General features: G+C 34.1%; 7 protein-coding genes across 8 annotated transcripts; 3 read left to right on the forward strand and 4 right to left on the reverse strand.

Moving 5' to 3' along the window:
* Positions 1 to 115: 115 nt before the first annotated feature.
* Positions 116 to 3,090, reverse strand: LOC105648658 (GTP-binding protein YPTM2). Its single transcript, XM_012235121.4, has 8 exons — positions 2,880 to 3,090; positions 2,469 to 2,541; positions 1,782 to 1,829; positions 1,636 to 1,683; positions 1,088 to 1,159; positions 850 to 1,005; positions 653 to 756; positions 116 to 446 (listed from the first exon to the last, which is right to left on the reverse strand). The coding sequence occupies exons 1-8, from the start codon at positions 2,891 to 2,893 to the stop codon at positions 350 to 352; spliced, it is 612 nt and encodes a 203-aa protein (XP_012090511.1). The 5' UTR covers positions 2,894 to 3,090; the 3' UTR covers positions 116 to 349.
* Positions 3,091 to 3,936: 846 nt separating this feature from the next.
* Positions 3,937 to 4,906, reverse strand: LOC105648659 (hypothetical protein). Its single transcript, XM_012235122.4, has 2 exons — positions 4,461 to 4,906; positions 3,937 to 4,393 (listed from the first exon to the last, which is right to left on the reverse strand). The coding sequence occupies exons 1-2, from the start codon at positions 4,702 to 4,704 to the stop codon at positions 4,203 to 4,205; spliced, it is 435 nt and encodes a 144-aa protein (XP_012090512.1). The 5' UTR covers positions 4,705 to 4,906; the 3' UTR covers positions 3,937 to 4,202.
* Positions 4,907 to 5,434: 528 nt separating this feature from the next.
* On the reverse strand, positions 5,435 to 6,893 carry KUOX1 (KAR-UP oxidoreductase 1). Its single transcript, XM_012235123.2, has 2 exons — positions 6,727 to 6,893; positions 5,435 to 6,014 (listed from the first exon to the last, which is right to left on the reverse strand). The coding sequence occupies exons 1-2, from the start codon at positions 6,885 to 6,887 to the stop codon at positions 5,435 to 5,437; spliced, it is 741 nt and encodes a 246-aa protein (XP_012090513.2). The 5' UTR covers positions 6,888 to 6,893.
* A 2,020-nt stretch (positions 6,894 to 8,913) lies between these two features.
* Positions 8,914 to 9,710, forward strand: LOC105648880 (Cupredoxin superfamily protein). Its single transcript, XM_012235381.4, has 2 exons — positions 8,914 to 9,084; positions 9,175 to 9,710. The coding sequence occupies exons 1-2, from the start codon at positions 8,925 to 8,927 to the stop codon at positions 9,558 to 9,560; spliced, it is 546 nt and encodes a 181-aa protein (XP_012090771.1). The 5' UTR covers positions 8,914 to 8,924; the 3' UTR covers positions 9,561 to 9,710.
* A 1,014-nt stretch (positions 9,711 to 10,724) lies between these two features.
* Positions 10,725 to 15,111, reverse strand: LOC105648881 (uncharacterized). 2 transcript variants are annotated; one of them, XM_012235382.4, is made up of 5 exons: positions 14,520 to 15,111; positions 14,332 to 14,403; positions 14,183 to 14,254; positions 11,810 to 13,816; positions 10,725 to 11,329 (listed from the first exon to the last, which is right to left on the reverse strand). In XM_012235382.4, the coding sequence occupies exons 1-5, from the start codon at positions 15,070 to 15,072 to the stop codon at positions 10,965 to 10,967; spliced, it is 3,069 nt and encodes a 1,022-aa protein (XP_012090772.2). In that variant the 5' UTR covers positions 15,073 to 15,111; the 3' UTR covers positions 10,725 to 10,964. The 2 variants fall into 2 exon arrangements, with proteins under 2 accessions (XP_012090772.2, XP_020540852.1); XM_020685193.3 differs by having other exon boundaries at positions 11,187 to 11,383.
* A 2,006-nt stretch (positions 15,112 to 17,117) lies between these two features.
* Positions 17,118 to 20,134, forward strand: LOC105648661 (putative disease resistance protein At1g50180). The gene has a single exon (XM_012235124.4). The coding sequence runs from the start codon at positions 17,209 to 17,211 to the stop codon at positions 19,888 to 19,890; it is 2,682 nt and encodes an 893-aa protein (XP_012090514.1). The 5' UTR covers positions 17,118 to 17,208; the 3' UTR covers positions 19,891 to 20,134.
* A 638-nt stretch (positions 20,135 to 20,772) lies between these two features.
* On the forward strand, positions 20,773 to 22,475 carry LOC105648662 (peptide methionine sulfoxide reductase A1-like). Its single transcript, NM_001307969.1, is given in 2 exon segments — positions 20,773 to 21,300; positions 22,224 to 22,475. Coding segments are annotated over 2 exon segments (780 nt in total).
* The last annotated feature ends 132 nt before the right edge of the window (positions 22,476 to 22,607 follow it).

Below are 22,607 nucleotides of genomic sequence, written 5' to 3' on the forward strand. Positions count from 1 at the left end.
GCAGTGTTATATCGGAATGCTGCTTCATTCCCTCAAACACACCCATTTTAAGCTAACTACCAAGAAAAACAAAAAACAAAAATTTATGATTTGCAAACTTTAACAAGCGAAATACTTTGTGGAGGAAAATAATGACAAGACCATTTACTACCATCAACCAATGCATCATTTCATTTGTACAGGACATTAAACAATAAGATAAACAGAAAACAATAAAATATTTTGAATTGCATACAGAACTGATAAAGCAAATCATTTTATGGTTTAATGTGGATTCAGTCTATAGTTCCAAGACAACTCAGAAGCCATTTCTGGATGCACATGCCATGTAAGGTCAGTCAAGAGCGAACTAAGAAGAGCAGCACCCAGACTTCTGGTTAACAGGTTGTCCACGTATCTGCACAGTAGGTGGCCTTGCACTGTTTGCTGCTGGTTGGCTTGCCATCCTGCAGGATTACATAGAAAAAATTAAAGCAAGGCAGCTCAGAATTGCATTACTCAATCAAATACAAAAGTTAAATCCTTAAAAAGCCTAATCATGTCGTTCTGTTTCTCGCCTCAAATGTCTCGCACCACAACCTGATCTTTTCTCTAACAATATGTTTATAATACGGAAATAGAGAGAAATAACAATGACATTCCGAAACCCTACCTGTTCTTGATGTCAGCTGCCATTGCCATGAAAGCCTGCTCTACATTCGTAGCATTTTTTGCACTCGTCTCCATGAATGGAATGCCGATTTCATCTGCAAATGCCTTTTGAAACACAGATGAATAGTAAGAATCAGTTTTCAGAAGCTGAATTGAAATAAAATGTAACAACAGGCAATGATAGGGAGATTAGTTTACCTTTGCTGTTTCATAAGAAACAACTTTATTGGCAGTGAGGTCAGACTTGTTTCCAACCAGGAGCTTGTTTACATTTTCACTTGCATAACGATCGATTTCATTCAACCATTGCTTAACGTTGTTGAAACTCTCTTGGTCTGTCACATCATAAACTATCTGCCACATGTGAAAACATTAAAAAGCATATTCCGGAAACCATGAACATGATGCCAATAATGTAAATGGGCAACAAACTCACTATAATGCCATGTGCCCCACGGTAGTAGCTACTAGTGATTGTCCTGAACCTTTCTTGCCCTGCAGTATCCCACTGGGAAAGGATAACCGGAGAAAACATCAGTGACAACTGACAAGAGAGACTTGAAAAATAGAAAAACAGATTACCACCATATACCTATTCACATTTGGAAACAATGAATAAGTACTAAATAACCCAAAAACTGCATCATTTTTTGGTATTTACTTTCTCAGCAAGGTCAGTAGGCCCAAAGAAAACAAGTTAAAAATTGATTGCAGTTAACATATGGTTGAAATTTAAAAGAATAAAAATCTTCCAAAAAAAAAAAGGAATAGATACTAGAACAGGAGATGAAAGTAAAAGTAACAATATCAAAATACTAAGAATACAATCATGCTATATAACTCCTGCTCATCAAAACTTCATCCTGCCAGACTAAATTAAGACTTTCGCAGCAAACAATTCTAATTTAGTTTCGCACCAAAAAGAAATTTGTGAGAGTTATTCTGTGACAAAAAAAAAAAAAAAATAAGGAAAGAGAATCTTACAATTTGAAGTTTAATTGTCTTCCCATCTTGCTCCACAGTTCGGATTTTCTATGGAATAGAAAATTAAGTAAATCATCTCAGTTGCAGTGTTGCACATTTAAAACTAAGTGCAATTTGTATAAACCTACAACTCTACAAATACTTACAAAATCAACTCCAATTGTGCTTATGTAACTGTCCAGATATGAATCATCCTGTTCCGAAGAAATGGACAACTAATAAGCTTGTGCAAATAGGTATAAATTCAGCCATAACCCATAGGAAAGAAAAATTTCAACCATAGAATAGAAACTTAAACTAAAGTAATCATTTTCGGTTACATTAATGAATACCCAGTTACCTTAAAGACCACGCAGTATTTGTCCATCAAGATTCAAAAATGCTACTATTAATTTCAGCTGGAACTTACAACAAACTAGGTGCCACTACTTCTAGCACTCACACGGTCAGCATTACACTTGGACTGGGATCTCAAACAAAAACACAGCTAGAAATATGTAATTAACTAGAGGATAACCTTTAAAAAATTTTCAAAATCCAAGCAAAAAGAAAATTGTATTTAATATAAGTTCCTTAGTGCTGTCAATAAGATTCAGTGGCTACAGACTAATAAATGGTCCTCAATTCCCTCTTCAGGCAAGAGATAGCAACAAAAAATGTAGAATCAATTTCCACAGCTGATACTAACAGATATATGAATAAGAAACGAAGTTTTCAACCTATGTACATTCACTAAATAGGTAAACTAGGTATCTAAAAAAGAAAAAGAAAAGAACGAACAGAGAGAGAGAGAGAGAGAGAGAGAGAGAGCAATTAAAGAGGATCGAGCTTACCGCAAATCTCAGAAGAAGACATGATTTTCCAACTCCAGAATCCCCAATTAGCAAAAGCTTGAACAGATAATCACTATGACAGAAAAACAATAGAAATTAAAAACAAAAGAAACAATAATCTATCACGACCCGAAAATCGCAATTCGAGATCTAAATAAAATCTTACCCTAAAAGGTCAAACTCAGGTGAATCTAAGACAAATAACAAATTAAGGTTTGCCATTTTTGTGAATCACAAACCATAAAATTGAATAAAGGTCGAAACCAAAAATCAAAAGTACAATCACCACTATAACAGATCGAAACAGACATCGGAACATAAAAACTAATCCAATCATAACATGATTCAGAAGCGGATCTCAATAAATTAAAAGTAGAAATTCAAAGAAGGGATGAGATCGAGGGGACTCACTATTCAGGATTCATCACGATGAATTCGACCGGATTGGACCGGTCCAGGCGGGAACTGAACTGGAATTTACAGGTAAGAGCGAAGCAGAGGAGAGACAGAGGGGAGACTATAAAAAGGGGATTATCGTAAGTAATGAAGAAATAAACAAAGTGAAAGTAAGAAGAAGAAGAAAAGGAAATGAATAAGAAGTGTTAATGGAACCGACAACTACGGAGTAATGTTATGTTCGTAAATCTGGACCGTCCAAATCCCGCCTTTAATTACCCGAAAACAAATACAACGAATTGCTGTGGTAACACAGCTGGCTCATTATTCTATTTTTTATTTTTTTCTTTATTTTCCACTTAATTTTCGATTTCAATTTCTGGGCGCACCATCCTTCGTTACTACAGCTTATTTCAAATATTTAAATGGTGACATCATCATGGAATGTTTGCATATATGTATATATATATATATATATATACACACGATAATTTATTTCTCAACTCATTCGTTGAGTATCTCCGGATTTTTTTTAAATAATTACAAAAAATAATATATAATATATATTCTACTGTTGATTATTGTTTGTTTCAACTTCATCAGAGATCAATATCTTTTTTTAATATTGTATTTCTCTTTTAAAGTTTGTTTGTTTGCCTATCAAGTTGGTACTTAAAAAGGCAAATTGATAATGCAAAATCCAAGTTATTTGATTATTTTAACAAATATTTTTTTTTAATGTCAGCTTTTTATTTTAATAAAAAATTGCTTTAAAGTGGAAATTCCATTAAAAATTAATACGTCTTTTTTTTTATCGGTTTAGTCTACGTGTAAAAACTTAGATAAATTTAAGTAAATATTATCACATTAATTCTAAATTTTAACAAAATTGGAAAGACCACTTGGATTATGATCAATCCAATTAATTTATCCGTTTCAAAAAAAAAAAAAAAAATCCAATTAATTTTCCCATTGTTCTTCTATTATTAGATCCCATTAGAAATTAGAAATAAATATAAAATATAAAATATAAATCCAAGGTAACTTTATAAGTATACAGTTTCGCCATTGGTTATTTTCAAATTTAATCATTCATTCATACCAATTAATGTGTATATATATACATTAATTACAAATTCATCATTCGTAATTTAAAAAAAAAAACGAAAATGTTAAAAACACGAGCTTTCAACCAATCCAGTACAAATTTCCACACAAGTGTAATCTACCTTCATAATTAATCAAAGATGAGCTGCTAATGAAAAATGGAAAGGCAACAAGTTTCTGAATCAAAAGCACACAAGAAATCATCATTTCTTCTGTAAAAAAGTACGATTATCAAGATTTAATTCGCCAATTTTCTGTAACTTTTTCATGATCTCTCGTTTGTTTGGGGGCGTCCATATCTCCCAAATCAATCGGTAAAAATCCCGTTTGAATACCATCACTATCAGTATCGATATCTCCTTCAATTCTCAATCCTTCAATTCTGGCTGTTATCGAATCGGATTTAATTCCCACCTCCACATCTGCATATTAAACGACATTTAAACTCCATGTGAAGGAATTAATGATAGGAAATTAAGTGATTAATACCTGGATTAGAGAAGAACCATAAAACAAAGGCACACAAAAGCAACACGAATGGAATGACATGAATAGCATTCTCTGCAAATTTAATACGTGACTTGTCCTTTTTCACGTTTTCCATCAGTGGATCATAAGCTGGTAATTCATTTTCGTCCATTGAAGATGTCATTCTCAACCCCGTCGCTGCCTTTGGCGACGAGTGAATGAAATAATCGTCGGTCACCCGGTTCCAGCTCGCCGATCGATGCATTTTTCCCCTTTCTACTTCTTATTATGCTAATAATAATTAATAATTGAGGATGAGAAGTGAAGGGGGGAAAAGAGAGATCGTTTACTCTCAGGACATAGAATGTGAAAGAGTTTGTGTTCGATCTTGTGTTTAGGTTCGTTCACGGGAAACGGCTTTGATTCGCGAGAAATCTGTGTTTATGATTTGATGCCTTGACCGTCTCTATAGTCATCGAGGCAGGTGTGCTATATTAGATTTTTTTTTTTTTTTAATTAACGGTTGAGATTTAATTTCATATGAAAATAATTTTTTATGATGATATAATATAGAGCAGCCCAGCATTTTTTTTAGACAATTTATTTTCCCGAGATAATTACTACTCTTTTATTTCCATATTTTCCCATAATTAATTATTTAATTATTTTATTTTTCAGTATAGATGTTTTTTTTAATACAGTGGAGGGATTAACCCAATTAACTAATTAAGTATAGATGATTTTATTACTTTTAATATTTGATTTCGTCCAATTATACTATCTTCAATTTGTTTTTATTTTCAGTTAAACAATTTAATAATAATTAATATTTAGTCTTTGTATTTTTAAGAATTAAATAGTTTATTTTAAAATTGAGAAGGACTAATAATTTCAATAAATAATTTGTTTTTTTTTTTTTTTTGGCCGACAAAGAAAGATTTGCCAGTGCTACTAATTTATTCCCTTCTCTTTGAAAACATAGAAAAGAAAACATTCTAAGTCTTGATGATCTTCAGTGTATTTTTGAAAGCCTTCCCTTGTGCAATGTCATTACTGGAAAGAAACTTTAAGAAATCTCTAAAACTACTTTCTTTATATCCCTTAGGATTTTGTTCATCCACAAGCTCTTTTGCAGGTTCCATTTTCTGATCCATGCCCAGACTGTGTAAGCTAGCAATTGACATTCTTGTTCTTTCAAAGTTAAGTGTAGCTCTATGCAAAACACTTTTATAAAGGCCATTGCTTAGCACCTCAAGATGGTCTCCGACATGGACCTGAAGAACGCCATGACGTTCTGGTATTACTTTCCATTTGTCATCCCTTGCGTCCATTATTTCCAAGCCAGGTGAACTTTGAAGAACAATGGTTAGAACACTGTAGTCTGAATGAGGTGGCAACCCAAGTGCCATATGTGGGCTTGGACATGGTGGGTAGCAATGTACTGTTATTACTTGTACTCCTCCTTCCATTTTGTTGGTGATGTGAGTTGGGCCTAGCCCAAGGCTTTCTGTAATGGCTTCTGTTATTTCTAGGGCTAGCTTTCTCACTTCTGTACAATATTTTCCCATTTTTTCCCTGAAACATAACATATTCGCATATATTAATAAGAGATGCTTTCTGATTTTCTCAAAACAATCAAATTCGACTGTCAAAGAGAAAAACCAAAAGAATATATATATATATATATATATATATATATATATATATATATATATATATATATATATATATATATATATATATATATATATATATATATATATATATCAGATCGGGTTATTTTCTGAATAAGGTATTAAGAAGGGTCAAATTGATCAATTTGTTTGCTGGAAATGACATTTTGTAGTGGGCTTTTCAGACGGGTGCTTCGAACATAAACATATCTAACAAAAAAATGATTATACACTAATAATATTATATTATTATTTTATATAATAATTTGTCCTGGTCCAAACTCAATGTATTTGCTTTTCGATATTTTTAAGAATAGTAATAAGCAGAACATATTATCTCACGTTTCATTTTGAATATCTAATGTTTTATGGATAAGCATAAGCTATTTATTGCAACAACAATAGACAATAAGTTCCATTTTCCCATTTATTAAATAATTAGAATCAATAAAATATGATCTATTCATTATATCAGCAATCAAATTTTTTATTACGTTCTGCATGCAAATTTCATCTCATAATTAAGATTTTAATGTGACCTAGATATACCTAATTTTGATAAGTAAGAATTTTAAAAAATTATACTTTTGGAAGGAGAGGAGAACGGAAATTACCTATAATGCGATGGATTGTTGGGCCATAAATGAATCCAGTCAGAAAGAGGATATGCATAATGCTTGAGGAAGACCCTCCAAAATTGGAATTTGTCATTTCCGTCCTTAATGCTTGTTCCATACCTTCCTGGCTTATACACATCATTAGACATCAACTTCATTTTCTCTTCTGTCGGTAATTCAAAATAATCCGTCGCTACGGATGGAGCTTCATCCAGCGTCAATTGGCAAATTCCATGATTTACAATCTGAATATTAAAGAGAAAAAAATATATATTCTGTCCAGTATATATAAAAAATTTCTTAGAAAGAGGCTATCATGCACAGTATAATTGATTTTTGATGTTCTAAAAAAATATGGAAAGTAGAGAGTAGAAAGTTTGTATTCGAGTTTTTGGTGAGCGCAGGAGAGTTCTACCTTGCAATATTATTTGGGGTCATTCACAAAATCTTGAAGGAAATGAAGGAACTTCTAGCGTAGTACAATAGAGTGCATATATACCTGAAAGAAACCGACATGACGGCAAGCATTTGCAATTTCTTTGACGACGCAAGCCCTTCAGACAGCATCCTGTATCAATTCGGCAATGTCAATAACAGGTATAATGGCAGTCTCAGGAGTCAAACTCGATCGTTCTGAAGATGGAATTACATAACAATCAGGCAAATATGACAATCCCTTCTCTTGGGCAGTATTGCCAATTGTGAATGAGCATGATCTCTCATCACCCTTCATTTTAAAACAACTTAATTATGTGCAGAAATGCCTCAGAAATAAAGGAACAATCTAAGAATTGAAGCAGAGGAGAACAAGGTTTATATAGGAGGGAAGCCGGCAACTAGCAAATATTATATACGTGACGGTGTCGACTTGCTTGTTAAGTTTGTAAGCTATATCTGAATGTACACCAGTCCCATGACCAGAGGTACTAAAACCCAAAAAGTGAAAAGCTGTATAACCAAAGGTTATTTTTATCCCACTGAGTGTGGTCTAGCTACATCATCAAAAGCAGGTCAAACGGTTAGGCTTTTGATTGGATCTTCTATTATAGTTTAAAACTATCATATCTAAAGAATCAATATAATAATATCCCTTGAAACAGCGGTATGCAAGTGGGTTTCTGATGAGGTCAAACGCTCATATATTCGATGACAATACAAAGAATGTGCAAAAACCTGGGTTTTGGCAAAACGATGTTTTGGATTTTGGGATCGTATCTTTGTTGTTTAATTGGATGAATGGAATCTTATCTGTTATATATATGTTTCTTAGATGAAGGATGATCTTTATTTTTCTTTTAAAGAATGAAAGAAGCAGGAAGAAGGTTCTTTTTTGTGGCCAACCTTGCCTAGACAAAAATGCACTTTCACATAAATAATTAAAATAATAATACTAGTAATAGATTCAGTGACAGAGTATCCAGTCCGCTCTCCAACATTTTGGTATCTTGAATTGCAAGGTGGGCCAATGAGTTTCGGGTTGATCCATATATAATAAATGGGCTTCTTGATTGCGACCAAGAGACGAACTTTTCAGACACAGGTATTGGAGGCCCATCACCACAACCCTATGTCCGTTTTTTCTTTGGTCATTAGGCGAGTTAGTTATCGTAAACATGTAATTTAGACCTTGTTTGAACGTCTTTTATTCTTTAATTGAAAATTAATCTTTATATTCTACAATAAGTTCTTCAAAAAACAAATAAATAATAATATTGATCAAGTGGAAGTGGGGACTTGCTAAACTACAAAGTCAAAATCAATAGTTTGGAGTTGGAAGGGGTTTAACTCCTTGCAACAACAAATCTGTGCTTCTAACCACCTCACCAACTCAACGAATAGTCTTATGTTGATCATAGATTAACCCCATCATATCTAGATCATTCATCGTACTCTAGAATGGAGGAACATGCATTCCTCATGATAGACCACCTACATTAACCAATTACTTCAGCAGCTGGTCTCTAAAATCTCTAGTCTCTACCCTTTTTTTATCCCAAAAATTACGTAAATTTATTATCGAGTATAAAAATATTGATTGAAAGTGCAAAATCTAATTTAAAGAATGCAAAAAACCAAAAAGACACGCAAATTGGAAGTTAGGTCATCTAATATTAATCAACCCTCACACTCACATATATATACAACCAATACCCATCATTTGTTTCTCATGTTTTTGACCTATAATTCTCACATCAATGGCTAAGCTTTCTTTGATCTCTATTCTTCTTTTTCTAGGCTTCACATTATCATGTGCAGCTACAAATTACATTGTGGGGGATAGTTCTGGTTGGGACATTAGCACTGATCTTGCTTCCTGGGCGCAGGACAAGACATTCACCGTTGGAGATGTTCTAAGTAAGTACATTTATCAGATTTTTTAAAAATCTTTTTGGGTTCTAAAACTTATTAATTAAATGCTAATATTTGATGCTTGTACATATATAGTTTTCCAATACTCGTCGTCAGATAGTGTGAATGAAGTGACAAAAGAAGCTTATGACGGTTGCAACACCACCAAGGTTATTAAGACATATACAAATAATGGGAACACGACGGTTACATTAACAAGACCTGGAGCTTGGTATTTTATTTCTGGGAATAGGTTATATTGCTTAGGAGGAATGAAACTTCAAGTAAATGTACAAGGAAATGAAGCAGATTCTCCGGTGGCTGCTCCTCAAGGGCAGCCAGGGGCAAGTAATGATCTTCCTCAGCCTTCAAAGAACAATAACCCTATTCCTACTTCTTCAGGGTTTGTTTATGGCGGAAAGAATTATCTTGGAAAAGTCTTTTTTGGTTTTGCGGCTACTGTGTTGTTATTGCTGAGTTGACAGGATAATAATCTGAAGGTTGTTTCTCATTTTGAATATGTATAACTATTTTATTTATTGCTTTAATTTGGATGGAAACGTTTTTTTTTTTTTTTTTTTTAACATAATTATGTGTTATACATGACTAATTAATTGTGGCTAATTTTTTTATCCCTTCCTCGTCAATAATTTATTCCTTACCGCTTCAAATAACAAAAGAAAAAGAATTTCAAAGTTTTTATAAGTGGAAATAATAAACACCGGTAAGTATCTTCTTTTAACGAGACTTTTCACTCCTCATATAGGTGAAAAGATCAACTAACTACCACTGATTGATAGAATTATCTTTCATTATGAATGAACAAAGTATCTTGCATTTATTATTATATATCTATCTATTTATATTGATAAATAAAAACTCAACCTTCAAAACTTATGTGATACAACTTTAGGATATTAGGGTGCTGATATGGCATAATACTAAAATAATTGCTAAGTTGAAATTGATTTTTTTTTTTTTTTTTTTTTTTGTGAGAGAATTATTTTGTAACATAATTTATAGACAACTTGAATTAATATCATTAAAATTTTTGAAAACCTTTTACTTACTTTTTTTTTAATAATTTACAGTTTTTCATTAATATTTATGTTCATGTAAGTATATCATTAATATTTCTCCTTTTTTTTTACTCTTATAGAATTTCATTTTTTAAATAAAATAATAAAATTAAATATTATTAACATTTTAATAACCTTTCACTTTTTTTAATAATTAACAATAGAATTAATATCTATAAATATAAGTAGATATTCATCCTTTTTATTTTTTTTACCCTTGGATAGATTTTTCTTTGAATAAAACTATATATTTTCTGAATCATAGAAGCTAACTTTACATAACATTAGAGTATTATTAATGTTGAATCGAGATTATTTTTATTGTTAATGCTTTCATTTGACTACTTAGAGCAATTCCAATGTAATTGTGAATTGTAACTTACATGGCATAAATAGAAGATGTTAACGGTGACATGTCTATAAATTTGTTTGTGAATATTGAATTTGAAAAAGGATTCTTCAATGCATTCTAATTAGAATAAGATTTTATGACGATGTGTAGTATTTTTTAAAAATTATATCTAATTAAAATAAAAGAAAATAAATTGAGTCTGAGAAGTTTTAGCGTGAGAGAAGAAAATAAAATTAATAGTAAAAAAAATTAAATTAAATACCTGAGCTACATTGTCTAACATACTCTCTAAAAGTAGAGAGTGTGGTTCACAGTGTCTATTTTATTTTTTTACACGTCAACTTAGCAGATTAAATAGACAATCGCATTGGAAAAAGATATTATTGTTCAAGTGTCTATTTCTCTGATTTGACAATTAGAAAAAGCCACAACCCATACTTCCGTCGGAGTTGATTTTACATCTTAGTAAAGTGGCTGTCCGTCCGGCTGAGCGAGCGCCAGATGTTGACAAGTCGTAATTCAACATCTCTCATATGTAATCTCTCGTTATGCGAGTCTGCAGAACAAATTAGAGCCAACGTCAAAATACTTGATAAGAACCTCTTTTGATGATCAAAACGTTCTTCGTCAGCCTGCAACAAGGAGGGATCGATCACTCTCTCTACTCCGCTGGGTAATGACTCCATAACCCAACCCCTTAAGCTCATTTCACCCGTGAACATTTCATCTGTTGGCCTCTTTCCCGTGAATGTTTCCATCAGCAAGATCCCAAAACTATACACATCCGTTGCTGCGGAGACAGTTCCATACAATCCATGCTCTGCATTTAAGATTATAATTGGCCATACAATATCCGTTGTAATCTATTTTATGACTGAAAAGAAAAAGGAAGGACGAAAAACTGATGAAACAGAAGAAATGATGTACAACAATCTATTGGATTTATAATAACAAAATAATTTAATCTGAATACTATGTAAGAATATTTTTCAAACATTTAATCCATGTTAAAATTAAAAAATACTAACATCCTGTAAAATTAGGTACAGATTATATAAATCCCAATTCAACTATATATTGGTCCAATCTAATGAAATCAAGTTTCTTGCAAAATCAAACATAAAATCGCTTCTTTTAAGTTGAGAAAGAATTGAATTTTATTAATTGCATTTTGAGAATTGACAAAATAAAGTTGAACTAAATTTGAAATATTCTTGCAAAATTTAGATTCCAAGAAAGGAATTAAAGATGCTGACAAAAACCTGCAACATAAGTCCAACTATTGAACAAGAAAAATTACCTGGTGCCGCATATCCAATGGTGCACATAAGTTTGCTTTGTCTTGATGGAATCCTTGAAACTGAATCTACAAACTTGGAGATACCAAAATCACTAACATATGCAATCATATTTTCATCTAGGAGGATGTTACTGGGCTTTATATCACAGTGAATGATGCTTCTTTGGTGGAGATATTTAAGCCCTTTTGCAATGTCAATCATTATGTTGAGTCTTTGAAAGATATCCAAATCGTAGTTGTGTGTATGAAGCCACTTCTCAAGACTTCCGTTTGCCATGTGCTCCATTACCAAAGCTTTAAAATTATGGCTATTGCTAATGCAGATAGTTCTGATCAAATTTTGGTGAGATATTCTGCGCAAAACTTCACATTCAACTTCGAAACTCCTTAAACTTGTTTCCTCTTCCACATCAAACACCTTTATTGCAACTATCATACCGTCCTTAAGTATTCCTTTGTATACTGAACCAAAATGTCCAGTGCCGATTAGGTTGTCTTCACTAAACCAATCTGTTGCTTGCTGAAGTTCTAGATATGTGTATCTTCTACTAATTTGTTCTGTGGAAGGGAAAGATGTTACTGGGGCAAGTGTGGGTGCTCTCGAGGGCATTTTCCTTTTTGTGCATTTTAACCACAAGCATATGTAGTAAGCGAGTACTATTGACAGAATTGGTATGAGTATTTTTAGAAGGAATACAACCTGATCATGCTGACGAGCACCGGATTTGCAAGGTGGAACAAGTAGTTGAGACGCACCACAAAGTCCATTGTTCATTATGTAAGATTTAGCTGAGAAGTTCGAGAAAGGTCCTTCAGTAGGAATTTTCCCTTCAAGCATATTGAAAGAGACATTAAAATATTTGAGATATAATAGTTTCTCCAATGAATCCGGAATCACTCCAGAAAGATTGTTATGAGAGAGATCTAGGAACTCCAAGCCTTTTGGATGATAAAGTAACATGGGAATTGGACCTTGCAATTCATTTTTGGCCAAGGAGAGATGTGTTAGACTCTCAAGGTTCCCAATGCTGAATGGGATTTCACCAGATAAGTGATTATTTGACAAATCAAAAATTTCCATTACCTTCAAATTTCTGATATTTGATGAAATAATACCAGTGAGAGAATTTGACGACATGTTAATATTCAAGATATCTTTAAGGGTCCAAAAGGGAGAAGGTATTGTGGAACTCAAGTGGTTAGAGCTTAAATTGAGAGATCTTAGACCAGTCAGATTACCCAAGCATGCAGGGATGGAACCAGTAAGCTCATTACCACCAAAGGATAAGTAAGCCAAACTTCCCAGGCCACAAAGACTATTCGTGATGGTTCCCTGCAATCCATTTCCCTCTAGATACAAAACTTGGAGCTTTTCCAATCTTCCAATTGTATTTGGAACATTACCTGTCAAAAGATTATTTCCCAAGCTCAATGCTATCAAATTGGTTAAGTTGCTGATTTCTCTAGGAATGATACCCCTATAGTTACAATTGTTTGCATGAAACTGTTCAAGAGAATTGGAGAGATTGCCGCTGGAAACTGGCAGTGTAATGTTGAGCGGATTGCCTGACAACACTACCTTTCTCAGTTGCTTGCAATTAGCCAACGTAGCGAGGAAGCTCAATTCTGGAGTTGAAGACTCACTGGTTAGATGATTGTTAGCTAGATAAAGTCCTTGGAGATGTCTTAGATTTCCTAATGTACTGGGAATAAAGCCCGTGAATGAATTATCAGATAAATCTAAGAACCCAAGCTTGGTTGCATTAGAGATAGAGCCAGGGATCATTCCATCTAGTTTGTTGCCCCCTAGTAGAAGATCCGTAAGATTAGGCAGAAAAAGGCCCATGGTTGAGGGAAGAGAGCCTGACAGGTGGTTTGTAGACATTACAATGGCTTTCATTGTTGAGATATTAAATAGCACAGGTGGAATTTTTCCACTTAAGGCATTATCAGTGATTCTTAGAATTTGTAGACTGCCAAGGTTACCAATCACCAGTGGTATTGCACCTGCCACAATGAGACATACACTGCATGAGTTTCGAGAATTAACACGCTTTCGTTTTGGTGGAGTGATATGTGAGATTGTGCTGCACAATTTTGTCTTGCTAATTGTCTTCAGGCCATATATCAAAACACAACAGTGGTCAAGCCTATAAAATCATCACAGAAGATTGGAACTTAACACTATTGGCATCCTATGCTGATGGTAAAGATAGGAACCTAACAACATTGCATTCCTAACCTATGTTTAATTTTACAAATTTGAGCTTTGGTGCAGAAAACAACAGCAGAGTGAAAATGATATGATATGCAGGTAGAGCTTAAGAGAGAACTTTTATCAAACAGGTGGGTGGCAATTTCCATGGGTATTACCTGCCAAGTTATTTTCGCTGAAATTTATCTCTTGAAGCAAGGTACAGTTCCCTAAACTGCTTGGTATACTTCCTGCAGAATTATCAAAGTTCATTGTTGTACAAACAACAAGAAGAAATTTACACGTCTATATGGTGAAATTAGCTGACCTGTGAGGTGGTTGGTTGACATGCTTAGATTCTCCATCTTAGTAAGATGACCTATTTCCTGTGGAATATTACCTGCAAAACCTTGCAATTTTAATTTTGAAAATTTCTATAACTAGCACAAAAGAAAAATAAAATCAGAAACAACGTATAGTCCTCAGCAATGAAAGGAAAAAATGGCACAATCATACCACTGAAATTGTTATGATCAAGATATAATTTTTTGAGCATAGTCAGGTTGCCAACTGCTGCTGGTATACTTCCTGCCAAGTTATTATAAGACAGTGATAAAATTTGTAGTTGTTCGCACTTGAGTAAACTACTTGGGATTGTTCCACTGAAATGGTTGAATCCGAAATCGAGAATTTTCAATTGAGTCAACTGAGTCAACTCGTTTGGTAGAGAGCCATAAAAACTGTTGTTTCTAATAGATAGGAAAGCTAGGAAAGACAAGTTTCCAATTTGGGAAGGGATGGTGCCTTCAAGTCCCATGTTAGAGAAATCCAATTTGGTGACCCTCTGACGGGCATCGCAAGTGACACCTACCCAACTGCAAAATGGCGCAATGGTAGACCAGTTGTTTGTCAAAACGTTATTTGGTTCGTAACTGACATGATCTTTTAGTGCTAAAAGAGCGGTTTGATCTGTGACATTGTTCGTCATAGCCTCAGTATAGCAAGCAATGTAAACTTGAATCAGAAGGACTCCAACCCAAAAATTAACAAAGCTGCAAGTAATTTTCATGGCTGTAGGTGGGAAATGGAAAAAGAAATTAGAGGAAGGAAACCGTTATGTTCTGTTTCCTGGATATACTACTTACAGCAATTACTTTAAGGGAAAATTATTATTTTGTCCCCGAGATTTGCTATAATTATTTAAATAGTCTTCGATATTTATACATATATTTATAATGTCCCTGAGATTTGTCACCGTCTTTATACATACATTTATAATGTCCCTGAGATTTGTCACCGTCGTATTAATTGGTCCTTCCGTAAAAAAAGTACACTTTTTCTGTTAATTTTGAGAGGAAAAAACAAAATTATCCTTTGAAAAAATAATTATTTCGTCCCTAAGATTTGCCATAATTATTAAGTAGTCTCCGATATTTATACAAATATTTATAACGTCCCTAAAGTTTACTTCTGTCATATTAATTGGTCCTTCCATAAAAAAAAATATATTTTTTCCGTTAATTTTGAGTAGAAAAGACAAAATTATCCTTTATAAGTTTTCATTAATATTATTAATCCATTTCCTCTAAAATACCTAAAACTCACATTTTCACCATCTTCCTCAACCTAAAGCGGTTTTCATTGCCACCACCGTGTCAATGAAAACTATCATCTCCATAACTAGAACACCACCAAAACTAAAACCCAACATCCAAACTCAATCAAGCCATCATCACCCTTCATCCATTTATCTCTCTCTTATTGATTAGAGGATTTAGAGTAATTTGGTCATTTTATTAAAAATTAACAGCAAAAAGTGTGTTTTTTGGACGGAATGACCAAGTAATATGACGGCAGTAACCTCAGGGACGTTATAAATATTTATATAAATGACGGGGACTACTTAAATAATTATGGCAAATCTCAGCGACGAAATAATTATTTTCCCTTTTAGTTTTGTTGGTGATCTGGTTATGGAGATGATACTTGACAGAGACACGATGGTGGCAATGAAGACCGCGTTGGATTGAGAAAGATGGTGAAAATTTGAGTTTTAGGTATTTTAGAGGAAAGGGATTAATAATAATGTCAATGAAAACTTATAAAAGATAATTTTGTATTTTCCCCTCAAAATTAACTGAAAAAGTGTATTTTTTTATGGAAAGACCAATTAATATGACGGAAGTAAACCTCAGGGACGTTATAAATATTTGTATAAATGTCTGGGACTACTTAATAATTATGAAAAATCTTAGGGACGAAATAATTATTTTTTTCAAAGGATAATTTCGTCTTTTCCTCTCAAAATTAACAGACAAAGTGTATTTTTTTGACGGAAGGACCAATTAATATGAGGGTGGCAAATCTCAGAGACGTTATAAATATATGTATAAATATCAAGGACTACTTAAATAATTATGGCAAACCTCAAGGATAAAATAATAATTTTCCCTTACTTTAAAGTAGTCTAGTCAATAGTCCTACCATTTACACGTGGATTTTATACGGCGTTTAAATAATAATATTATTTTATAAAAAGCCTAATAGATAATAAAAGCCCCAGCCCCCACAAAAGTGGAACTCCGCGTAATGGCTTAGGTAAGCCATCAATAAAAAATGTTAAAACGCAATTATTAAATTATTATTATATTGAAATGTAGTCAAAAAACATACTTGCATAACAAAAATTTAAATTAGCTTAAATATAAAAATATTTGGATTCCAAACAAACAAACAATGTATACCAAATTGAGAAACGAAAAGTCAACTTTTAAGCTCCTTATTTAATAATTTAATAAATCTGTTGAAAAACACAATGTTTCAATAGAGACAGAACTCAATATATTAAATTCTAATTTTCTAGCAATCCATTTTATTTATTTAGGATGAATAAAATCCTAAAACAAAAATACATTGATTGATTTTTTTATTTTTTTATTTTCTATATTATTTTTAATAGTGCCTTTATTTTTTAGTTTTGATAATATATTTTTACTTTATTACTTTTATTCATTATTTACATAATTTTTTTCATTTTATTTATAAATTGTTTTATTTTAATATGATTGATTTGATTAGTTTCTATTCTTAACAATATATGAGACTAATGTTTTTATGACAAAGGAAGCGAGAAAATCTTATATCAACTGTATAATATTACACTTAAATTGCTATTTGAGGAAGGAAGAGAGCTGGAAAACCTAACATGGCTGAAGCTGCTGTATCATTCGTTGCACAAAAGCTTACTGATTTGCTTTGCCAAATTAACTTTCACACCGATGTTCGTAAGGAGATTAGTCGCTTGGAAGACGAACTAAAAAGGATGCGTTGCTTCTTGAGAGACGCCGACGCAAAGCAAGACGAAGATGACAGAGTTCGCAATTGGGTCTGCGAAATCAGAAGTGTTGCTTATGAAGCTGAAGATCTCATCGATACATTCATCTTGAAGGTCGATTCCTTGAGGAAAAAGCCTTTCATCAAGAGATCCACCTCTTATTACACTGACTGGAGAATTAGGTCCAAGATTGCATACAAGCTCGAGGAGATCCACAAAAGACTTGACAACATCTCTGCAAGTCGTGAAACTTTTGGTATCAGAAATATTGGAGAAGGAACGACAAGTACCAGTGAGACGCTGAGGAAATTGAGAAGATCGTCTCCTCGCGGCGAGGAAAGGGATCTCGTTGGCTTGGAGGAAGGGACTGCAAAATTGGTGGGCCGGCTTGTGCAGTCGGGAGATCGTTGGCGTGCTATTTCCATAGTCGGAATGGGAGGAATTGGAAAAACTACTCTTGCTAGAAAAGTCTATAATCATAGCGAAATCATGGTTCGTTTTCCTTCTCGCGCTTGGATTTATGTATCGCAGGAGTTTAATGTCAGATATATACTTCAATCAATTATAAAACAAATTATGCCAGTAGGAGAAGAACTCCAAACTTTGGGAGAAGAAGAATTGGAGGGATTGCTTTATGATAACTTATGCAGGAAACGCTATTTGGTGGTTTTGGATGATATATGGAGCATCAATGACTGGAATTCCCTTTCCAAGGCTTTTCCAGCTACAGATAATGGAAGTAGATTGTTGATTACAACTCGGAATAAAAACATTGCTCTGCTCGCTGACCCTCAAACTTCTCCGTATCATTTTCAATTCCTAAACAAAGAGAACAGTTGGGAGTTGTTCAGCAAGAAAGCATTTATGGATGGAACTGATACCTTTTCTCCGTTATTGGAGGAAATTGGGAAAGAGATTGTGGAGAGATGCGCTGGTTTGCCTTTAGCCATCATTGTAATTGGTGGGTTGCTTTCCAGAAAAAGGAATCATCATGAATGGCAAAGAGTTCTTAATAACATGTACTCGCTTTTTGCCCGAGACCAGACTGGAGTTTCTGCAATATTAGCTTTGAGTTACAATGACTTGCCATATTATTTGAAAGCTTGCTTCCTTTATTTAGGTCATTTTCCAGAAGATTGTGCAATTACAACGCGGAAATTGTTTCGATTATGGGTTGCCGAGGGTCTGATTCCGGATCAACAAGAAAGGATGGAAGATGTTGCAGAAGATTACTTGAATGAGCTGATTGACAGAAATATGGTTCAAGTTGCAAGAATGAGCGTTGACAGGGTCAAGCAATGCCGTTTGCACGATCTACTTCGAGACCTTGCCATCTCGAAAGCAAAGATAGAGAATTTTCTTGAAATTCCTAGTGATATAAACGGAAGCTCTTCCCCATCTAGTTATGGGCCGCGCCGTCATCCAATCTATTCGAGCTCTCATTTGTCCTCATTGGAGCATTCCTCTCCACATCTCCGTTCCCTCCTCTTCTTTAGAGTTGTCAGTCAAGCTCGTTATAAATTCTTACGTGGTAGGAATCCTACAGATGTTTATGAACTATCAGCTGCCAATCTTGAGTATATTAGCTTGAATTTCAAACTGCTAAGAGTTCTAGAGTTAGAGGGCATATCTTGTAGTAGCATTCCAAGCAGAATAGGTGACCTTGTTCATTTGAAGTATTTGGGATTAAAAGAGACTAATATTCAAGTGCTTCCCTCAGCAATAGGTTCTTTGAGAAACCTGCAGACTCTTGATATTGCAGGAAACCTTCATCTTCGGATAGTTCCTAACGTTATAAGGAATATGATATATTTGCGGCATCTTTACATGTGCGGACATGAACTTGGTTATCTTCAAATTGACACCCTAAAGCATTTGCAGACTCTTACGGAGATACATGTTGAAGGATGGAAGCATAACAAATCCAGAAGTTTATTAAGTCTCCGAAAATTGGGAATTCGAGGAAACTTAAATTTGAACACAGATGACATATTCAAGTCTCTTGCAGAGCTATCACAACTTCAATCTCTGAATCTGCGAGCAGAACAATCTGGATTTCCATCCCTGGCTCAACTTGCTTCTCTTCGCTGCCTGAGCAAGTTGCATTTGAGAGGAAGGATAGCACAATCACCGAGAATAGAAGAGTTCCCACCAAGTCTTTCTCAGTTGACGTTAGAACACACCCGTCTCAAGCAAGAATCAATAGAGACACTTGAGAAGCTTCCAGAATTATTAGTTCTGAGATTAAAAGCACAGTCATACAGTAAAGAGAAATTGGCAATTTCTGGTAATGGGTTTCCTCAACTGAAGTTCCTTGAGTTTAACAGCTTGGGATCGTTGGAAGAGTTGAATGTAGAACAAGGTGCACTGCCAAGGCTTAGAAGTCTTAGAATTATCAAATGCATGGGACTTAAAATGCTACCTGAAGAGTTGAAGTGTCTGACTACTCTTCAAGAGTTGCATATTGAAGAGATGCCAAAAGTCTTTGTCGAGAGACTTAGAGGAGGAGACCTTCACAAAGTCCAGCACATTTCTTCAATCATATTCGAATAGGTAAAGATAGCTCTTGGCAGCATTTTCTAGAAAATGCATATTCCATCCAATGAAATGTGTCTTGTTGAGGTGTTAGTATTCTGTACGTACTGGAAAGCTTCTATAAAAGTGTGAAAAACCAAAAAGAATTTCATATCCAAAGGTGGGTCTTGCTTTTCCGAGCGCAAAGGCCCGTCGGTAAAAATTTTACCTATTGTACGTATGGATCAAACCGTCGAAAATAAATTTTTCTTTATTAAAATAATGATATTTTTTATTATATATTATAAATAAAAAAATAAAATCATAATATTTTTTAAAAAATTCTTACAATAATTGATTTACATCATAATGTTATGAATCTGGTACAGTCAAGTAATTTTGAAAGCCGAAAAGATTGCCAGTGACAGGCTTCCTACCACATTTCAAATTTTAAACCACACGATTGGCCAGTTCTCCTCGCACATTAAAGGGTCTTCAAGCCAGCACGTGACACGTAAACTTCCTTGTTCTCTTGCAAGATTTTTTATTTTTTATTTTTGTTAACTATATTTTATGTGAAAGGTCCAAATTATAAAACCAAAAAAAGCTACAAATTAAATTGACTGCAAATGAAATATAATATAGTATAATTATCTTTTAAATGTAATGTCTGTATATAATGTAATTAAATATATTTTAAATAAAATTTAAATATATTTAATTTATATTTAATTATTGCAGATTTTCTTTTTTTTTTTTCACTCCCAATCACAACAATAGGATTATGAAATGAATTTGACACGACGGAATATCACAAAACCAAAAAAAAAAAAAAAAAAAAAAAAATGGAATGGGAAATTGAAAATGGAATTTCTACACAACTTAACTCAACACGTCACACAATAAACGCACGAAAAGAAAATGCTCCACAATCTAGCAACCTCCTCTGCCACCGCCAACTCACGGCTCCTCCTCATCTCCTCTTCCCTCGCCAAACCCTTCTCTTCTCTCTCCAAGAAACTCCAATTTTGTTCTTGCCGCTTCACTTCCCTTCAAAACTCGAGACCCATCTCCTATTATCGGCCTCCGATGAATATCCTCAACAAACTCGGTTTCGGCACCAAGTCTCCAGACCCTTCCACCATGGACCCTACAATCCCTCAGGGTCCAGACGACGACGTACCGGCTCCTGGCCAGCAGTTCGCCCAGTTTGGAGCTGGTTGCTTCTGGGGTGTGGAATTGGCCTTCCAGAGAGTTTCTGGTGTCACAAAGACCGAGGTGGGTTACACTCAGGGGCTTTTGCATAATCCTACTTACGAGGATGTTTGTACTGGAACTACCAATCATAGCGAGGTGGTAAGAGTGCAGTTTGATCCTAAGGAGTGTAGCTATGAGGCTCTTCTTGATGTTTTCTGGGCCAGGCATGATCCTACTACTTTAAATCGCCAGGTTAGTTTCTTGGAATTGGTTTGGTAAAATTAGCATACTTCATGTTTCTAGCTAATTTCTGATTGCTGGTGGTTGATATTATGTGGGTTCTGATGGGATTACATGGGATTTTTTCTTCTTGAGTTTTATTGGATTTCCTTTCACAGTATGTCTGTTTTAATTTGTGCTACACGTTTTAATTCGATGGAATCATTGATAATTTGGGGTTTTTGGAAGTTTATCGTTTTGACTGGTTTTGGTTAATATATATGTTTGTTTAATCTGCCATGTGCCTTGGTAATAATTTCGGAGTTTCTTTTCTCCTTAATTTTGTTTTCGCAACTTATCTTCTGTTTTCTCCAGACTATTAGTTCCTGTTATTTCTTCTGGTTTGTCAACATCAATAGCTTCCTAATTATTAAACTCTATTGTTAGTTTCAAAAGAAAATGGCATGAAATTTGTTTGCAATTATCGCAACCGCTGGGTTAGCCATATGAAATTTGGCAGTCACAGTTGATCGGACTCTGGGCTATAATAGGTATGATAGAAAAAAAAATTTAGTTTAAGGTCACAATGGACGTATGGTCCATATGAATCCTTACATGAAGTTTAGCTCCTTGCATTACTAGAAATATGCTTTCCAGCTGAATGCATCACCATAATTGGATAAGTAATAGATTTGAACTATCATGCAACTACAAGCAGAAGAAGAATTGATAATCAAAAGAACAATTATTGAGCGGCCATATCACCATGTTGTTTCACTTCCTTGAGTTGTTATGCTTTTGTTGGTTAACTCGTCGAATTCAGATGTTAATCTTAACACGAAGACGTGTAGGTTTGGATAGAAACATGGAATTATAAATAGAAATCTAGTAATGTAAACTGATGTCAGTTATACATATATTCGACGCTCTGATATCATGTTAATCCTGGTGTGCAGGGAAATGATGTGGGAACACAATACAGATCTGGAATTTACTATTACACTCCAGAGCAGGAGAAGGCAGCACGGGAGTCTCTGGAACGGCACCAAAAGCTTTTGAACAGGAAGATAGTTACTGAGATTTTACCTGCCAAGAAGTTCTATAGAGCTGAAGAATACCACCAGCAATACCTTGCAAAAGGGGGCCGTTTTGGGTTTAAGCAATCTGCTGAGAAAGGCTGCAATGATCCCATTAGATGCTATGGCTAAGTCCACAGTTATTTTTATTAATGTGCTCGAGTTTTTATACAGTTTGCTGGGTTATGCATGTATTGTATTAAGTTTCCAGGAAATGGATCTGGAATAATCTATACACATAAGGTGTTTGCATTTTACTATTTG

The sequence above is a fragment of the Jatropha curcas genome, chromosome 10 (assembly GCF_041381405.1).
Source record: "Jatropha curcas cultivar XTBG-Jc1 chromosome 10, XTBG_Jcur_1.0, whole genome shotgun sequence".
NCBI classification, from domain to species: Eukaryota; Viridiplantae; Streptophyta; class Magnoliopsida; order Malpighiales; family Euphorbiaceae; genus Jatropha; species Jatropha curcas.